Genomic DNA, 20343 nt, shown 5'->3' on the forward strand with positions numbered 1-20343 from the left:
GGCTGTAATGAGGTCAGGAGCTGAGTGGCCCTGGCGGAACCCAAACTGGGCGTCAGTTAGGTTATTGCTGAGTAAGTGCCGCTTGATAGTACTGTCGACGACACCTTCCATCACTTTGCTGATGATTGAGAGTAGACTGATGGGACGGTAATTGGCCGGGTCGGATTTGTTTTGCTTTTTGTAGACAGGACATACTTGGGCAATTTTCCACATTGCCGGGTAGATGCCAGTGTTGTAGCTGTACTGGAACAGCTTGGCTAGGGGCGCAGCTAGTTCTGGAGCACAAGTCTTCAGTACTATTGCCGGAATGTTGTCGGGGCCCATAGCCTTTGCAGTATCCAGTGTCTTCAGCCGTTTCTTGACATCACGTGGAGTGAATTGAATGGGCTGAAGACTGGCATCTGTGATGCTGGGGACCTCGGGAGGAGGCCGAGATGGATCATCCACACGGCACTTCTGGCTGAAGATAGTTGCAAATGCTTCAGCCTTGTCTTTTGCACTCACGTGCTGGGCCCCGCCATCATTGAGGATGGGGATATTTTTGGAGCCTCCTCCTCCTGTTAACTGTTTAATTGTCTTGCCAGTATTACCCACATTCATAGAATCGTAAAAATTTATGGCACAGATGGAGGCCATTTGGCCTATCGTGTCTGTGCCAGCCGAAAAAAAGCTATCCAGCCGAATTGCCCTTTCCAGCACTTGCTTTGTAGCCCTGTAGGTTCTGGCACATCAAGTGCATATCCAAGTCCTTTTTAAATGCAATGAGGGTTTATGCCTCCAATACCCTTTCAGGCAGTGTGTACCAGACCCCCACCACCCTCTGGGTGAAAAAAGTTCTCCTCAACTCCCCTCTACCAATTTCTTTAAATCTATGCCCCCTGCAATGAGAGGGGGTTAATTAATAATCTTGATGTGCGGGGTTCTTTAGGGAAGAGTGATCATAACATGAAGGAATTCTTCATTAAAATGGAAAGTGAAGAAGTCCAATCTGAAACTAGGGTCCTAAATCTAAACAAAGGAAACTACGAAGGTATGAGGAGTGAGTTGGCTATGATAGATTGGGGAGCTTCATTAAAAGGCATGACAGTGGATAGGCAATGGCTAACATTTAAGGAACGAATGCATGAATTGCAACAGTTATACATTTCTTTCTGGTGCAAAAACACAAAAGGAAAAGTGACCCAACCATGGCTAACAAAAGAAATTAAGGATAGTATTAGATCCAAAGAGGAGTTATATAAAGTTGCTAGAAAAAGTAGCAAGCCTGAGGATTGGGAGCAGTTTAGAGTTCAACAAAAAAGGACCAAGAGATTGATTAAGAGGGGCAAAATAGAGTAGGAGAGTAAACTTGCAAGGAACATAAAAGCTTCTACAAGTATGTAAAAAGAAAAAGATTAGTGAAGACAAATGTAGGTCCCTTACAGTCAGAAACGGGAGAATTTATACTGGGGAACAAGGCAATGGCAGAGCAATTAAACACATACTTTGGTTCTCTCTTCATGAAAGCGGACACAAATAACTTCCCAGAAATGCTAGGGAACCAAGGGTCTAGTGAGAAGGAGGAAGTAAAGGAAATTAGTATTAGTAAAAAAATAGTGCTGGAGTAATTAATGGGACTGAAAGCTGATAAATCCCCAGAGCCTGATAATCTGCATCCCAGAGTACTAAAGGAGGTAGCCATGGAAATAGTGGATGCATTGGTTGTCATCTTCCAAAATTCTATAGATTATGGAACAGTTCCTGCAGATTGGAAAGTGGCAAATGTAACCCCACTATTTAAAAAAAGATGGGAGAGAGAAAATGGGGAACTACAGACCGGTTAGCCTAACATCAGTAGTAGGGAAAATGCTAGAGTCTATTATAAAGGATGTGATAACAGGACACTTAGAAAATATCAACAGGATTAGACAAAGTCAACATGGATTTATGAAAGGGAAATCATGTTTGACAAACCTACTGGAGTTTTTTGAGGATGTAACTGGTTAACAGACAGCAAACAGAGAGTACGAATAAATGGGTCTTTTTCGGGGTGGCAGGCGGTGACTAGTGGGGTACCGCAGGGATCAGTACTTGGGCCCCAGCTATTCACAATATATATCAATGATTTGGATGAGGGAACCAAATGTAATATTTCCAAGTTTGATGACGACACAAAACTAGGTGGGATTGTGAGTTGTGAGGAGGATGCAAAGAGGCTTCAAGGCGATTTAGACGAGTTGAGTGAGTGGGCAAATACATGGCAGATGCAGTATAACATGGATAAATGTGAAGTTATCCAATTTGGTAGGAAAAACAGAAAGGCAGAATATTATTTAAATGGTGATAGACTGGGAAATGTTGATGTACAAAAGGACCTGGGTGTCCTTGTACACCAGTCACTGAAAGCAAACATGCAGGTGCAGCAAGCAGTTAGGAAGGCAAATGGTATGTTGGCCTTCATTACAAGAGGATTTGAGTACAGGAGCAAGGATGTCTTACTACAGTTGTACAGGGCCTTAGTGAGACCACACCTGGAGTACTGTGTGCAGTTTTGATCTCCTTACCTAATAAAGGATATACTTGCCATCGAGGGAGTGCAGCGAAGGTTCACCAGACTGATTCCTGGGATGGCAGGAATGTTGTATGAGGAGAGATTGGGTCGACTAGGCCTGTATTCACTGGAGTTTAGAAGAATGAGAGGGGATCTCATTGAAACGTATAAAATTCTGACAGGGCTCGACAGACTGGATGCAGGGAGGATGTTTCCCCTGGCTGGGGGGAGGGGATCTAGAATGAGGGGGTGACAGTCTCAGGATATGGGGTAGGACATCTAGGACTGAGATGAGGAGGAATTTATTCACTCAGGGTGGTGAACCTGTGGAATTCTCTACCACAGAAGGCTGTGGAGGCCAAGTCACTGAATATATTTAAGAAGGAGATAGATAGATTTCTAGACACAAAAGGCATCAAGGGGTATGGGGAGAGAGCGGGAAATGGTATTGAGATAGAGGATCAGCCATGATCATATTGAATGGCGGAGCAGGCTTGAAGGGCCGAATGGCCTACTCCTGCTCCCTATTTTTCAATGTTCTATGTTTCTATGGTTATTGACCTGTCTGCTAAGGGAAAAAGGTCCTTCCTATCCACTCTTATCTAAGCCCCTCAATTTTATACACCTCAATTAAATCTCCCCTCAGCCTCCTCTGCTCCAAAGAAAACAACCCCAGCCTGTCCAACCTTTCCTCATAGCTAAAATTCTCCAGTCCTGGCAACATCTTCGTAAATCTTCTATGTACCCTCTCCAGTGTAATCACATCTTTGCTGTAGCGTGGTGACCAGAACTGTACACAGTACTCTAGCTGTGGCCTAACTAGTGTTTTATACAGTTCAAGCATAGCCTCCCTGCTCTTAGATTCCTTTATTAGCCGAGGCATAGAATATATCCTGTATGCCTTCTTAACCACCGTATCCACCTGCTCTGCTACCTTTAGGGATCTGTGCATATGCACTTCAAGGTCCCTCTGTTCCTCTACACTTCTCAGTATCCTACCATTTATTGTTTATTCCCTTGCCTTGTTAGCCCTCCCCAAATGCATTACCTCACATTTCTCCAGATTGAATTTCCATATGCACTCCTGACCTTGATATCTTCCTGCAGTCTACAGCTTTTCCTCACTATCAACCACTTGGCCAATTTATGTATCATCTGCAAACTTCTTTATCATGCCCCCTACATTGAAGTCTAAATCATCATTGATATATACCACAAAAAGCAAGGAACCAAACCCCACTGGAAACAGCCTTCCAGTCACAAAACCAACCGTCGACCATTATCCTTTGCTTCCTGCCACTGAGCCAATTTTGGATCCAACTTGACACTTTCCCTTGGACCCCATGGGCTTTTACTTTTCTGACCAGTCTACCACGTGGGACCTTGTCAAAAGCCTTCCTAAAATCCATGTAGACTATATCAAACGCGCTACCATCATCTACCCTCCTCAAAATTCAATCAAGTTAGTCAGACACGACCTTCCCTTAATGGGAATGGTAACATAGTGATTATGTTTCTGGATTAGTGATCCAGAGACAAGAGTTCAGATCCCACCGCAGCAGCTGGGGAATATAAGTTCAGTTAAATAAATCTGGAATAAAAAGCTAGTATCAGTAATGGTGACCATGTAACTACCGGATTGTAAAAACCCATCTGGTTTAGTGAAGGAAATCTGCCATCCTTACCTGGTCTGGCATATATGTGACTCCAGACCCACAGCAATGTGGTTGACTCATAACTGCCCTCTGAAATCCTCAGTTGTCAAAAAGGTGGCTCACCACCACTTTCTCGAGGGTAATTAGGGATGGGCAATAAATGCAGGCCTTGCCAGTGATGCCCACATCCTGTGAATGATTTTTTTTAAATCCATGCTGACTGTCCTTGATTAATCCGTGCCTTTCTAAATGACGATTAATACTGTCCCTCAGAATTTTTTCCAACAATTTGCCCACCCACCACCAAAATTAGGCTGATAGACCTGTAATTACTCAGTCTATCCCTTTTTAAACAGCGGTACAATGTTGGCAGTTCTTCAGTCCTCCAGCACCACACCTGTAGCCAGAGAGGATTGGAAAATGATGGTCAGAGCCTCCGCTATTACCTCCCTTGCTTCTCTTAACAGCCTGGTGTACATTTCATCCAGGCCTGGCGATTTATCTACTTTCAAAGACGCTAAACCCCTTACTATTTCCTCTCACTTTGTTTATCTCATCTAATATTTCACGTTCCTCCTCCTTAACTACAATATATGCATTGCCCCTCTCTTTTGTGAAGACAGACACAAAGTATTCATTAAGAACCATATCCACGTCTTCTGCCTCCACACACAGGTTACCTTTTTGGTCTCTAATAGGCCCTACTCTTTCTTTAGTTATCCTCTTGCTCTTTATGCTTTTATAAAACATCTTTGGGTTTTCCTTGATTTTACTTGCATTCTAGACAATTAAAAAGAAAACTAAAGCCTTATCATAGAAATTTGTTATCCCTCATTTAAAAATTCATCCTTTCTCTCCCATATAGTCTCTTAAATTTGTTTAAATAAATTAAGTGATGTTTCTCTGGACTGTAAAATGAACTTTGTCCTGAATTTAGTCAGGTGTATTTTGCTAGTGTAATAAAAACAGAAAATGCTGGAAATACTCAGCAGGTCAGGCAGCATCTGTGGAGAGAGCGCAACAGAGTTAATGTTTCAGATCTCTCCACAGATGCTGCCTGACCCGCTGAGTATTTATAGCATTTTCTGGGGGTTTTTCAGATTTCCAGCATCTGCAGTATTTTGCTTTTGTATTTTGCTAGTGTATATATACTTAAAGTATATTTTAGAAAAGAGTGCAGTTAGGAATAGCCTGTTACTGTAGGCAGAGATCTTGGTTGAGGCAGTGCGGGCAAAGATTACCACTAAGGCACTGGATTGATTTTCACCATATAATACACCTATAATTTTATGCAACTCTGGTAGTCATGACGCACAATTGCACGTTGATTGGAGTTGGTGCTCAAGCCTGTGCAGTTAAACTTAATTAATTACAATGTCCTTATGGAAATGAAATTACATTTATTGCATCATCTCACTAAATAAAACCCGTTGGTGTTGATTTCAATGTATTGGGAGCTAATTGAAGACTGAAAAACGGACTTGCTATTTGAAAGTTCCCATTAAGTGGTCGTACGTCATCTATGGCACTCCTCTTCTTCTTAGGCAGTCCCTCTGAACCGAGGATGACTGAGTCCAATGCGGGACCTGCAGTCTCTGTCACAGGTGGGGCAGACGGTGGTTGAAGGGGCGGGTGGGTGGGGTGCTTGGGTTGACTTGCGCTTGGCTTCCGCTTGCTCCCGGCGAAGAGACTCGAGGTGTTCGGCGCCTTCTCGGATGCTTCTTCTCCACTTTTGTGCGGTTTTGGGCCAGAGATTCCCAGGTGTCGGTGGAGATGTTGCACTTTTTCCAAGGAGGCTTTGAGGGTATCCTTGAAGCGTTTCCTCTGCCCACCTGGGGCTCTCTTGCTGTGTCGGAGCTCCGAGTAGAACGCTTGTTTTGGGAGTCTAGTATCAGGCATGCGGACAATGTGACCCGTCCAGTGGAGCTAATCGAGCGTGGTCAAAGCTTCGATGCTGAGGATGTTGGCCTGAGCGAGAACACTGACATTGGTGCACCTGTCCTGCCAATGAATTTGCAGGATCTTGCGGAGGCAGCATTGGTGGTACCTCTCCAGTGCTTTGAGGTGTCTGCTGTACATGGTCCATGTCTCTGAGGCATACAGGAGGGCGGGCATCACTGCTGCTCTGTAGACCATGAGCTTAGTGCTGGGTTTGAGGTCTTGGTTTTCAAACAATCTCTTCCTCAAGCGACCGAAGACTACACTGGCACACTGAAGGCGGTGCTGGACTTTGTCATCAACGTCTGCCCTTGTTGACAGTAGGCTTCCGAGGTATGGAAAGTGGTCCACGTTGTCCAAGGCCTTGTCGTGGATTTTGATAATCGGGGGGCAGTACTGTGGCGGGGGCAGGTTGGTAGAGGACCTTTGTCTTACGGATGTTTAGTGTAATGCCCATGCTCTCGTACGCTTCGGTGAAGGTGTTGACGATGGTTTGGAGTTCGACCTCTGGGTGAGCGCAGATGCAAGCGTCGTCTGCATACTGTAATTTGACGACAGAGGATGGGACGACCTTGGATCTGGACTGGAGGCGACGGAGGTTGAACAGTTTCCCGTTTGTTCTGTAAATTAGCTCCACTCCAGCGGGGAGCTTACTGAGGGCGAGATGGAGCATTGCAGCCAGGAAGATCGAGAAGAGCGTTGGTGCGATGGCACAGCCTTGCTTGACCCCAGTTCATACATGAATTGGGTCTGTGGTGGAACCATTGGTCAGGATCACGGCTTGCATGTCGTTGTGAAGCAGACAGGGTGGTGACAAATTTTTGAGGGCAACCGAATTTGAGGAGGACACTCCATAATCCCTCATGGTTGACAGTGTCGAAAGCCTTTGTGAGATCAAAGAAGGCCATGTACAGCAGTTGGTGCTGTTCCCTGCATTTCTCTTGTAATTGACGTGCGGTGAAGATCATGTTCATTGTGCCTCTTAGTGGGTGGAATCCGCATTGCGACTCTGGAAGGAGCTCTTCGGCCACTGGGAGAAGACGATTGAGGAGGATTCTTGCGATGACTTTCCCTGTGGCAGACAGCAGGGAAACTCTGCTGTAATTATCGCAATCGGACTTGTCACCTTTCTTGAAGGTGACAACCACGACGTGCGTGGATTCTTTAGCGCAGTCAAGACCATCTATGGCCCAAGCACCCAAGGTCCTACCCCACTGCGGGCCAAGAACGGAGAGGTACTCATCAAGGACAGAGGCAGTCAGTGCCCGCTGGAAGGAGCTCTTCGAAGTTCAATCTCCTTAACCGAGACTCTGTCTTCGACGCGAGTGTCCTCAACTCCATCCCGCAGCATGCTACCCGCCACCATCTCCGCACAACCCCAGCCTGGCATGAGGTTGAAAAGGCCATCCGACAACTGAAGAACAAGGCCTCAGGAGCAGGTGAGATCCCCGCCGAGGCACTAAAGCATGGCGGAGAAGCACTACTGGCGCGAATTCATTAACTCATTTCTCTTATCTGGAAGGAGGAGAGCATGCCAGGGGATCTCAGAGATGCTGTAATTGTGACCATCTGTAGCACTAGAGTCATTGACCTCGATAATAACTGAGGCGGGAATGAGCGGGAGGAGGGATTTGCACACGGGAAAACCAAAAGTACCGGTTTCCCACAAGTCCTGCCAAATTTAATGGCAAGACCTGTTTTAAATATTTTTCAGCATGTTTTCCGCCCAACAGCCGGCCAGATTAACAGGCTGGCTGCCTGTCTGACGGTGTAGGGGGTGGTGTTTGGGGTCAGCTTCACCTCTGACTTATGAGCGGTTCGAATTGCTCCCACTCCCTTGGTTCTAGACCTTGGACTTATTTGGGGGTTGTGATAAAAGTACAGCAGACAACTGGTTTTGGTGCAAGAACTTTTTTTTTCTTTCTCAAATAAAATTCAACACAATAATAACACTAATAAAATGGGGCAACACTTCAACATACATGAGAGAAAATTACAGTAGACAAATATCTCACCCCTCCCAATCCCACCTTACTAGCTAAGTTAGGCTCTAAAAGGACCAGGGATAATGCTCACCAAACGACTCCTTGACAGTTGAGCTGGTTTGCGATTTCGGGGTTCGCTAGATGTGTCGTTTGGGGCCTGCCGGACGCGGTAGAGGACTTCACCTGCGTATCTGGTCAGTTTTCGCGAGTCTGCAGATGCGATAGGATGCGTATTGGACATATCAGGTGAGTACCTAATTTTCTTTGGTTAGAAATAGGGCTTTAGAGTCTTTTTGAATAAAATCTTACCCAGGGGTAAGTCAGGAATAGTTTGTAGAGTGGAAAAAACTTGCGAATCTTCGGTTTTCTTCCGAGTTGGTTTTCCGTTGGTCACAGTGGCCCAATATTACCAGGTTGGCTGAGGGTAATATTCGGTTGGTTGTTTCGTGGGGCCCTTGGTGCCGCGAGGTGTCCGATGGTGTGTTACTTCTTCGAGAGAGAGAGAGAACTGCTTCGAGATGCTTGCTCCTTGATCTTGATGTTACTCGATGATGGCTCTTCTTGAACTCCTTTCTTCAACTTGTACTTGGAACTGCTTTTTTCACTTCTTGAACAGGCCTCCAATTATACTAATCGAGGCCTGCTAATCTGCACGCCCAATCAGTTTAGGTTTTAGATTTTGGCGGGCTCGTTAACATTGAGTTGTGTAAATTGTTTAAGCGGTTTCGGGATGGCTCCGAGCTGTTGAAGTTGTTTAAAAATGTGAGAAGTGGTTTCGGGATGGTTTCCTGAGCTGTTGAGCTCTTATTTAATTGTAGTGAAATGTCCTCAGTGTTTGAGTTTCCCGTGGGGTCTGAGATTCTTTGTAGGTTGGCGAAGCGATTTGTTTTGTGTCTGTGGAGTTTGCACATTCTCCCCGTGTTTGCGTGGGTTTCCTCCGGGTGCTCCGGTTTCCTCCCACAGGCGGGTTAGGTTGATTGGCCATGATAAAAATTGGCCCTTAGTGTTAGGGGGGATTAAATACGTGGGGTTACGGGGATAGGGCTTGGGTGGGATGGCTGTCGGTGTAGGGACCGGGTGCTAGGGTTTGGATGATCAGCCATGATCTCGTCGAATGGTGGAGCAGGCTCGAAGGGCCGAATGGCCTACTCCTGCTCCTATCTTCTATGTTTCTATGTTTTATGCATGTTTTTGGATGGGTCCTGTGAGGCTGTTCTTCCGTGGGTCTATTGTTAGCATGTAAATTGTCTGATGGGGGCTGAGTGACGTTTAGACAGTTCCCCAGACAGCTTGATTAACTGAATTAACTCCAATATCCAAACTGCCTTTACAGAGGTTGATCCCATTTCCTGTTACAGCCTTTTCTTTCTTACAAGCCCAAACATGCCTTTAAAAATGTCAAATCTTGGTTTTCGACCTTGAATTTCCCTCTGTAGGCCCAATATTTAATTTATCCTCCTGAAATGGTTAGAAAAGAGTCCAAAGTCCTTTTCTTTAGGGGTTTTCTCCAAGTTTTGGGGAACCTGTGAATTTTGAAAATCTTACAATGGGAAAGCAGCAAGGGAGCAATCGGACTTTTCAGTGTTTGGATCGCTGCCGTTTGGGATCTTTGGAATTTGGATTGGGGTAGTGGGGTCGGGGCGAGATTCCGGTTTGGATCGCGGGGTCAGGGAGCATTCGGGGTCTTTGAAATTTGGATCGTGGGGGTCTTATGTGGGTGAACAGGTTTGCTTGGTGTTCCTGGAGGAAGCACTCCTACTCCTTCTAGCCCACAAGCAGTGCTGTAAAGGCACTTGCCTGAAGGATCCGGACCTTCTCTCCTCCTTTCATCTGCTCAGAGTTTCCCGAGACCCAGGAAACCCGGCCTGCAGGTGTTAAAAAATAAAACTGAAGTTAAAATGGAGGCACGCAGCCGCCTTAAAATATTTTAGTGACCAACCCGCCTCCTGAGAGCGGGTTGGTTACCTGCCCCCTACCTGTCTCCATTAAAACTGGAAGTGGGTGGGTTGGGGTCGGGTTTTGCATTTAAAACATTTTTAATCAACCACCCACCCTTTGGGGTTAAAATTCCCCCCATTATGTACTAAATATATTGCTTGTTTTGAAAATAGAACTGGGTTATACTATTTTATTTTTGCTCTTTATCTCTTTTCAATTAGTTTGAGTTTTGTGCCTTTTTATGTATTTGACAATCTTGTATACTCCTTTTGCAGGGCTTCTTTAAATGATCTGTTTCCATACTACCCTTTGGAGCATGGTTCTCAGCATACTCACAGATATGTCCGAGATTGTCAGCCTCTAATTTTTGGGAATGTGACACATGAAACCTGGCCTGCTGATAAATCCACAGACCTTCCTATAACTAAAACTACTGTATTTGTTTCAAACTTTCCCACTGATGAAGGAAAGCTTAAAGCAGTCACTGGCCACTTCACTTTTGTGAATAATCCATTGCGAACAGTCTCAGTTTTGGAACCACTCAAACCAGGAGGATGCAGTCAGTCTTGCAGAGCAACAGTACAGGAAACTACAAAATCCAAGAAGTGTTTGGTGGCTCAGAATGGTGGATTTTTTGACATGAACACAGAACGTTGCTTGGGTAATGTTGTGAGTGATGGAAAACTGGTGCAAGATGGAAAGGGAATTCAAAACGCACACTTTGGGATCAAGAAGGATGGCACATTAGTATTTGGGTAAGAAGCTAAATACATCTGATGTATATACTCAGTGACCTTATTGCAATACTGGTATGTGTGTGTCTTTAAAAAAAAAAAAAAATGTCTGAATTTGCATTTTTGACCCCTGCATTTACAAATGGAGAAACGGATCATCAAAATTCCACTTTACCGTTTTGAGTTTGCCTATAAGCTGCACCCCAATTTTTTAATAATTGTGAACTTAATATTGCGTGCCTTCAGCTTGCTTACCAATAAACTGAACTTGAGGACATTGGGGCATCTTTATATAAAAGAAAGTCATCCTCACTATATTAAAATCTTCCCGTGTTCACTTTCAGTTTGCTGTGCTACTGACAATAACATGATGGTGCTGGACTCCATTCTCCCAGCCTTACCATTGAATCTGCTGATGTCATATCTGTTAAATATAATTAAACTTATGGTCCCCTCTCAGCAGTCAGTCCATATATAGTTTTTAGAAATAAATGTGAAATCTTACAAAATTTATGCTTTTAAAGGTAAATTTCTCAACGGTGTTTGTGAAAGAATTTTAAATTAATTTGATTTCAATTGGTTTGACCTTTGTTTAACTTTGCAGACAAAATATTAATGCATTACTTTGTCTTGTTCTACTGGCAAATTTGTATCATAGGAAAATCATAGCCTCATGGAAACATAGGAACAGGGGTAGGTCATTCAGCCCCTCAAGCCTGTTCTGCCATTCAGTTAGATCATGGCTGATCTGTTACCTCAATTCCATTTACCTGCCTTTTTCCTTATCCATTGATATACTTACTTCACACATCTATTTCCGCTTTAAAAATTCCAATCTGGCACTTCATCTAAGCTGCACCTTTCCAATTTTACCATTTTTAATTCTTAACTCTAACTTGATTTTTTTCAATTTACTCCACATTTTCATTCACGCAAGCTGCGCAATTGAGTGTTCAGTTTTTCAGCAGTGGTGGCAATCCTTCATAATCAAAGTTGAAGACAATTACACATACAAAAAGGTATGACAAAACCATGAAGCTTGTCCTATCACACACTGTTAACCCACTGCACTGCTAACTTTCCTAGGAAGGGTAAAAAAAATGAAAGCCTGTGGCTACCTCAAGAAAAACGCCTCTCTGACTCTCTAAAGCAGCCAAGCAATTGTTGGAAAAAGAATCCAACTTGATGACTATACCAATAAATGTTGCAGCCAATGGTAAATCGTGCTTGACTAATCTGGATTTTTTGAGGATGTAACTGGTAGAATAGATAAGGGAGAACCAGTGCATGTGGTGTATTTGGACTTTCAAAAGGCTTTCGATAAGGTCCTGCATAAGAGATTAGCGTGTAAAGTTAAAGCATATGGGATTGGGGGTAAGGTACTGAATTGGATAGAGAACTGGTTGGCAGACAGGAAGCAAAGAGTTGGAATAAACGGGTCTTTTTCCAAGTGGCAGGCAGTGACTACCGCAGGGGTACCGCAGGGATCGGTGCTAGGACCCCTGCTATTCACAATACAGGTAGACTATCCTTTATCCGAAAACCTCGGGACCAGCCGTGTTTCGGTTTTCGGAAAATTTCGGATTTCAGAAGGTATTTTATAAAACTGGGAAATTTGTCGGGGGTGGGGGCCGGGGGGTCGGGGGTGGGGGGGGGAGAAAAGAATATCGGACAGACCGCTGCAGCTATCGGACGGGCCGCTGTATTGTTGGGTTCACTCTCCCGGTACCTCCTTCACACTGCCCGGCTCGGCCTGCAATCTCCTACCCAGGAGGGAACTCTCTGACCCTCTGCCCTGCTCAGCGTAAGTCGTGCGCCACTCTGGTCATGTCATGCGCACGACTTACGCTGAACGAAAAAACTTCCGGTTTTTAGAGGTTTTCGGAAGTTCGGATAAAGGATAGTCTTACCTGTATATATAAATGATCTAGACGAGGGAACTAGATGTAATATCTCCAAGTTTGCAGACGACACAAAGCTGGGTGGGCATGTGTGCTGTGAGGAGGATGCCGAGAAACTCCAGTATAATTTGGACCGGTTGGATGATTGGGCAGATGCATGGCAGACTCAGTATAATGTGGATAAATGCGAGGTTATCCACTTCGGTGGCAAAAACAGGAAGGAAGATTATTATCTGAATGGCAATAGATTGGGAGAAGGGGAAGTGCAACGAGACCTGGGTGTCCTTGTGCATCAGTTGCTGAAGGTAAGCATGCAGGTGCAGCAGGTGGTTAAGAAGGCAAATGGTATGTTGGCCTTCATAGCAAGCGGATTCGAGTACAGGAGCAAGGATGTCTTGCTGCAGTTGTACAGGGCCTTTGTGAGACCACACCTTGAGTATTGTGTGCAGTTTTGGTCGCCTTATCTGAGGAAGGGTGTTCTTGCCATGGAGGGAGTTCAGCGAAGATTCACCAGACCGATACCTGGGATGGCAGGAATGACGTATGAGGAGAGATTGGGTCGATTGGGCTTATATTCGCTGGAGTTTAGAAGAATGAGAGGGGATCTCATTGAAACTTATAAAATTCTAACAGGACTAGATGCAGGAAGGATGTTCCCGATGGCAGGAGAGTCCAGAACCAGGGGTCACAGTCTAAAGATAAGGGGTAAGCCATTTAGGACAGATGAGGAATTTCTTCACCCAGAGAGTGGTGAACCTGTGGAATTCTCTACCACAGAAGGCAGTTGAGGCTAATTCATTAAATATATTCAAGAAGGAGTTGGATATATTTCTTAAGGCTAAAGGGATCAAGGGATATGGGGAGAAAGCAGGGACAGTGTACTGAATTTGGATGATCATGAAGGGCCGAATGGCCTACTTCTATGTTTCTATGTAGGCTCTCTGTATATTTCACAGGGCCAAGCAGCCCATCTGGACTTGGCATTCTGCTGCTGTTCACATTTCTGCTGCTGCCACTTCACCTCAGGTGATCGCTTGTACTGATCATTCAACAGTGCTTGTCCGCTCATGATCGTGTGCACCCTTTTCCCAGTTGTCAATATTGATAATGCATTTTTTGAAAAGTATTTTAGCATGCAGAAGTACTAAACATAGCAATAGATACCATTTGTGGTCTAAAGAGTATCTGATGCTAGTCCATGCTGCTTGGATTCAAGTCTGATTTTTTTTTTTCAATTGCTTGGTTACCTTGAGGTGCTTGTATATAAAGTAATGGAATAAAAGATTATTAAAAATCTACTTTTTCTTTACTGGTTTGTTTTTCTAAGTCTACCGTAGCATTTGTGAATTCAAGTCTTAGTAATTGGACTGTGCACAAAAATTATAAATCCAAGCAAGATTAGTACAATACATCCTAACATAACACAAAAATATAAGAAATATGAGCAGGAGTAGGCCATTTGGCCCTTCGAGCCTGCTCCGCCATTCAATAAGATCATGGCTGGTTTTCCACCTCATCTCCATGTTCCTGCACTATCCCCATATCCCTTGATTCCCTTAATATTCAAAAATCTATCAATCTCTGTCTTGAATATACTCAACGACTGAGCCTCCACAGCCCTCTGGCGTAGAGAATACCAAAGATTCACCACCCTCTGAGTGAAGAAATTTCTCCTCATCTCAGTCCTAAATGGCCGATCCCTTATTCTAAGACTGTGACCCCTGGGTCTAGACTCCCCAGCCAGGGGAAACATCCTCCCTGCATCTACCCTGTCAAGCCCTGTAAGAATATTGTTTGTTTAAATTAGATCACCTCTCATTCTTCTAAACTCTATAGAGAATATAGGCCTAGTCTACTCAACCTCTCCTCATAGGACAATCCCCCCCCCATCCCAGGAACCAGTCTGGTGAACCTTTGTTGCACTCCCTCTATGGCAAGTCCTGTATATCCTTCCTTAGGTAAGGAGACCAAAACTGTACACAATACTCCAGGTGTGGTCTCACCAGGGCTCTCCCGCCTTTCTTGAATAGCAGTGTTACATTTGTGACCTTCCAATCCACTGGGACCATTCTAGAATCTAGGGAATTTTGGAAGATCAAAACCAATGCCCTTTCTAAGAGCATGTGTCATTTGCATTTAAGTGCTACTTAGCTGTTTCTCTTCACCTGAAATAGCAAAGTTTTAATGAAAATTTGTTATCTTAAAAGGGTTAATTCACATTAGTGCATAAAAATATAGATTTGGAACAAGTACTGTACTGGAAAATTGAGGTTATTTCATGGCCTAAAAATTAGAATCTTCCCAAAATAACAGCATATTTAACTACAATCAGTTTTGTACTATTGCGAAGAGGTGGTTTTGTAACTGTTCATCATGTTCTCTTGGTGTTTACATCGAGTCATATGATTCCGTAACTGCACAGCTGTTCATCTTCACGAATTACTGCAGTAAATATTTGCCCATGTGCCTACTTTGTTCCTGCTGAAGATTTATGTACATTACCAATCTAATTTTTGCAGTTGAACAAAAGTAAAATAGGTATGAATGCAGTACCAGCTTACTTGACCTGAAGCTACCTATGTTTGCAATTTCAATAGGTAAACTTGTACTATATGCACTGATTTACTGGGTCTATTCAGTAAACAATAACAACTTGTATTTATATAGTGCCTTTAACGTAGTGAAACTTCCCAAGGCACTTCACAGGAGTGTTCTAAAACAAAATTAGGAGAAATTAGAGCAGAGGGTCATAGAGGTACATTTTAAGGAGTGTCTTAAAGGAGGAAAGAGAGGCAGAGGTTTAGGGAGGGAATTCGAGCGCTTAGGGCCTTGGCAGCTGAAGGCACGGCCACCAATGGTTGAGCGATTAAAATCCGGACTGCTCAAGAGGTCAGAATTAGAGGAGCACAGATATCTCGTTAGGGTTGTGGGGATGGCAGAGATTACAGAGATAGGGAGGGGCGAAGCCATGGAGGGATTTGAAAACAAGGATGAGAATTTTAAAATCGAGGCATTGCTTAACCAGGAGCCAATGGAGGTCAGCAAGCACAGGGGTGATGGGTGAACGGGACTTGGTGTGACTTAGGACATGGGCAGCCGAGTTTTGGATGACCTCAAGGTTACGTAGGATAGAACGTGGGAGGCCGGCCAGGAGTGCATTGGAATAGTCAAATCTAGAGGTAACAAAGGCATGAATGAGGGTTTCAGCAGCAGATGAGCTGAGGCAGGGGCGGAGTCGGGTGCAGGAAACTTTGGTTTATCCGGAGGTTATATGTCCGGAATACTCGATCTAACGACAAAAATCAGGAGCCGTTTTCTATAAGTTTTTTTAGTTCTCGTTGCTTTTTTTTCCCCAGTCAGGCACTGCAAGGTCTGTAGCTATAGCAACAGCTTCAGCTAGAGAGGCTTGCAGCTGTAGCCGACTGTTTTGAAGCTGTTGCTAAGCAACAGGGTTTGTTGATTCACACGGAGCTTTTCAGTTCTGTATGTTTCAACATTAACGCTGGTATGTCCGGCACTTTTGATGGTACGGCACCAGCTCGGTCCCGTCAGTGCCGGATATCAGAAAGTTTCCTGTAATGTTATGGAGGTGGAAATAGACGGTCTTTGTGCAGCATATATGTGGTCGGAAGCTCATTTCCGGGTCAAATATGACACCAAGGTTGCGAACAGTGTGGTTCAGCCTCAGACAGATGTTAGGGAGAGGGATGGAGTCAGTGGCTAGGGAATTGAGTTTGTGGCGGGGACCGAAAACAATGGCTTTGGTCTTCCCAATATTTAATTGGAGGAAATTTTTGCTCATACAGTACTGGATGTCGGACAAGCAGTCTGACAATTTAGAGACGGCGGTGAGGCAGAGCTGGGTGTCGTCAGCATACATGTGGAAACTGATGCTGTGTTTTCGGATTATGTCGCCAGGGGCAGCATGTAGATGAGAAATAGGAGGAGCCAAAGATGGATCCTTGGGGGAGCAGCAAGAGAAGTCATTGCAGGTGATTCTCTGGCTATGATTAGATAGATAAGAATGCAATCAGGCAAGTTCAGTCCCACCCAGGTATATGATGGTGGAGAGGCATTGGAGGAGGATATTCAGATAGCAACCTCCCTAAATGGTTGCATTTAAAAGCAATATGAGATTGGTTAGAGGGATGCATTGCTGATGTATAATTTTTATAGAGGTAAATACTAAAAGGTAAATATTAGTAAATCAAATCAGAATATGACCGAGGGAAAAATGTGACTGGTAAAATTCTATGATACAGGAATGTTTCTGGTTAGTGTGTGTGTGTGTGTGTCATAAGACTATATTTAGCTGGTGATCAAGTGTTTGTTCAAAAAGGTGGGCTTTAAGAAGGAAAGGGAAGTGGAGTGGAGGACAGGCTTAGGAAAGGAATTCCAGAGCAAGAGGCTGAATTGGAGAAACAGTTCACGGGGGTTTGTAGAGCTGGAGGAGATTACAGAGATAGGGAAGGGCAAGGCTAAAAGAGGTTTAAACACAACGTGAACATTTTAAATTTAAGAAACTCTCGAGGCAGTAAGGGGGTAAGGTATGAGTAGCACACTTTTGGACACTAAGTTAGGAGGAACAGTAAGTAGTGCAGATATGAACAGGAAGCTACCATGGCAAATAAAGCTTAATGTAGGCAAGTGAAGTCATCCACTTTAGACCCACGAAAGATAAATCGCAGTATTTTCTAATTTGGTGAGAAATGAGGAACAGTCAAGGAGCAAAGCGATTTGGGAGTCCAAGTATACAAATCATTAAAAGCCAGTAGATGGGTACTCCAATCAATCAAAATTACCAATGGAATATGCTGGCTTTTGTCTCAAATGGGCTGGAATACAAAGAGGAGGAAGTTATGCTTCAGTTGGATAGAGCCGTGGTCAGACCCCATCTGGGATACTGCGTTCAGTTCCGGGCACCACACCTCAGGAAGGATATATTTGCTTTGAAGGGAGTGCCGATTCACCAGAATAATACTGGGGCTTTGAGGGCACGTTGCATAAACTTGGCTTGCATTCCCTTGAGTATAGAACATTGAGTGGTGATCTGATTGAAGTGTTTGTTAAAAGGATTTGATAGGTTAGATACCTAGAAACTGTTTCCTCTGGAGGAATCAAGAACAAAGGAACATAATAAAATTAGAGCTAGGCCATTCAGGAACAAAATCAGGACGCATGTTTTCAGAGGTAGTAGAAATAAGAACATAAGAAATAAGAGCAGGAGTAGGCCATACGGCCCCTCGAGCCTGCTCTGCCATTCAATAAGATCATGGCTGATCATCGACTTCAACTCCACTTTCCCGCCCGATCTCCATATCCCTTGATGCCCCTAGAGTCCAAAAATCTATCTATCTCCGCCTTGGATATACTCAAAAGACTCAGCATTCACAGCCCTCTGGGGTAGAGAATTCCAAAGATTCACAACCCTCAGTGAAGAAATTCCTCCTCATCTCTGTCTTAAATGGCCGACCCTTTATCCTGAGACTGTCCCCTAGTTCTAGAGACTCCAGCCAGGGGAAACAACCTCTCGGCATCTACCCTGTCAATTCCCTTCAGAATCTTGTATGTTTCAATGAGATCACCTCTCATTCTTCTAAATTCCAGAGAGTATAGGCCCAATCTACTCAATCTCTCATCATAGGACAGCCCTCTCATCCCAGGAATCAATCTAGTGAACCTTCTTTGTACCACCTCCCAGGCAAGTATATCCTTCCTTGGATCAGGAGACCAAAACTGTGCACAGTACTCCAGGTCTCACCAAGGCCCTGTGCAATTGTAGCAAGACTTCCTTACTCTTATACTCCAACCCCCTTGCAATAAAGGCCAACATGCCATTTGCCTTCCTTATTGCTTGCTGTACCTGCATGCTAACTTTCTTTGTTTCTTGCACGAGGACACCCAAATCTCTCTGAACACCAACATTTGAAAGTTGCTCACCATTTAAAAAATATTCTGTTTTTCTATTCTTCCTACCAAAGTGAATAACCTCACATTTCCCTACATTATACTCCATCTGCCACCTTACTGCCCACTCACTTAGTCTATCTATATCCCTTTGCAGACTCTTGGTGTTCTCCTCGCAGCTTACTGTCCCACCTAGCTTTTGTATCTTCAGCAAACTTTGATACATTACACTCGGTCCCTTCATCTAGGTCATTTATAGATTGTAAATAGCTGAGGCCCCAACACTGATCCCTGCAGCACCCACTAGTTCGAGCCTGCCAACCTGAAAAAGTTCCGTTTATCCCTACTCTGTTTTCTGCCCATTAACCAATCCTCTATCCATGTTATATTACCCCCAACCCCATGAGCCCTAATCTTGTGTAATAACCTTTTATGTGGCACCTTATCAAATGCCTTTTGGAAATCCAAATATACTACATCCACTGGTTTCCCCTTATCAACCTTGCTAGTTACATCCTCAAAAAACTCTAATAAATTTGTCAAACTTGATTTCCCTTTCATAAAACCATGTTGACTCTGCCTAATCATGGAATGATTTTATAAGTGACTTGATACCACTTCCTTAACTCTGGATTCCAGCATTTTCCCGACGACTGATGTCAGGCTATCTGGCCTGTCGTTCCCTGTTTTTGCTCTCCCTCCTTTCTTGAATAGCAGTGTTACATTTGCGACCTTCCAATCCACTGGGACCATTCTAGAATCTAGGGGATTTTGGAAGATCAAACCAATGCATCCACTATCTCTTCAGCCACCTCTTTTAGAACCCTAGGATGTAAGCCGTCCGGTCCAGGGGATTTGTCGGCTTTTAGTCCCTTTGGTTTCTCTAGTACTTTTTCGCTACTTATGCTAATTATGTTAAGTTCCTCATCCTCATTAGACCCTTGGTCCCCCACCATTTTTAGTATGCTTTTTGTGTCTTCTACTGTGAAGACACATACAAAATATTTGTTCAACGTTTCTGCCATTTCCTTATTCCCCATAATAATTTCTCCTGCCTCAGCCTCTAGGGGACCAAAGTTTACTTTTGCTACTCTTTTCCTTTTTACATACTTGTAGAAACTCTTACAATCTGCTTTTATATTTCGTGCTAGTTTTCTCTCATTCTATTTTTTCCCTTTTTATCAATTTTTTGGTCAACCTTTGCTGGTTTCTGAAACTCTCCCAATCCTCAGGCTTATTATTATTCTTTGCAACATTATAAGCTTCTTTCAATCTAATGCTATCCTTAACTTCTTTAGTTAGCCACGGTTGGATCACTTTTCCCGTGGAGTTTTTGTTTCTCAATGGAATGTATTTTTGTTGAGAATTATGAAATATTTCTTTAAATGCTAGCCACTGCTTATCTACCGCCATACCTTTTAATCTATTTTTCCAATCTACCATAGCCAACTCGCCCCTCAAATCTTGAATTTGTTTCCTCAAAAGGCTGTGGATGCTGGGACAATTGGAGCTTTCAAGACTGAGATCAATCGATTTTTGTTGGGTAAGGGTATCAAGGAATGTGGAGCTAAAGCAGGTAAATAGAGTTGAGGTACAGATCAGCCATGATCTAATTGAATGGCTGAGCAGCCCTAAAGGCTGAATGGCCTACTCTTATTCCTATGTTCCAAAGCATAGACCAAGCATTTGGAGACACTCGGCAGATAGGCTGAGGTAGGGGTGAAGACAGGCAGTGGAGGTAGAAGTGGGCAGTTT

At 43.9% G+C, this 20343-nt stretch overlaps 1 protein-coding gene across 1 annotated transcript in view; it reads left to right on the top strand.

Annotated features, from left to right (window-relative positions):
* Window positions 1-20343, top strand: part of nagpa (N-acetylglucosamine-1-phosphodiester alpha-N-acetylglucosaminidase) — a 126452-nt gene that overhangs the window by 22078 nt on the left and 84031 nt on the right. The window contains exon 2 of the mRNA XM_085992622.1: window positions 10322-10801. Within this exon, the coding sequence (XP_085848748.1) occupies window positions 10322-10801 (480 nt within the window). The remainder of the gene's footprint in view (window positions 1-10321; window positions 10802-20343) is intronic.

The sequence above is a fragment of the Somniosus microcephalus genome, chromosome 7 (genome assembly GCF_052327205.1).
Source record: "Somniosus microcephalus isolate GS21.2 chromosome 7, FLI_Smic_1.0, whole genome shotgun sequence".
Classification (NCBI taxonomy): domain Eukaryota; kingdom Metazoa; phylum Chordata; class Chondrichthyes; order Squaliformes; family Somniosidae; genus Somniosus; species Somniosus microcephalus.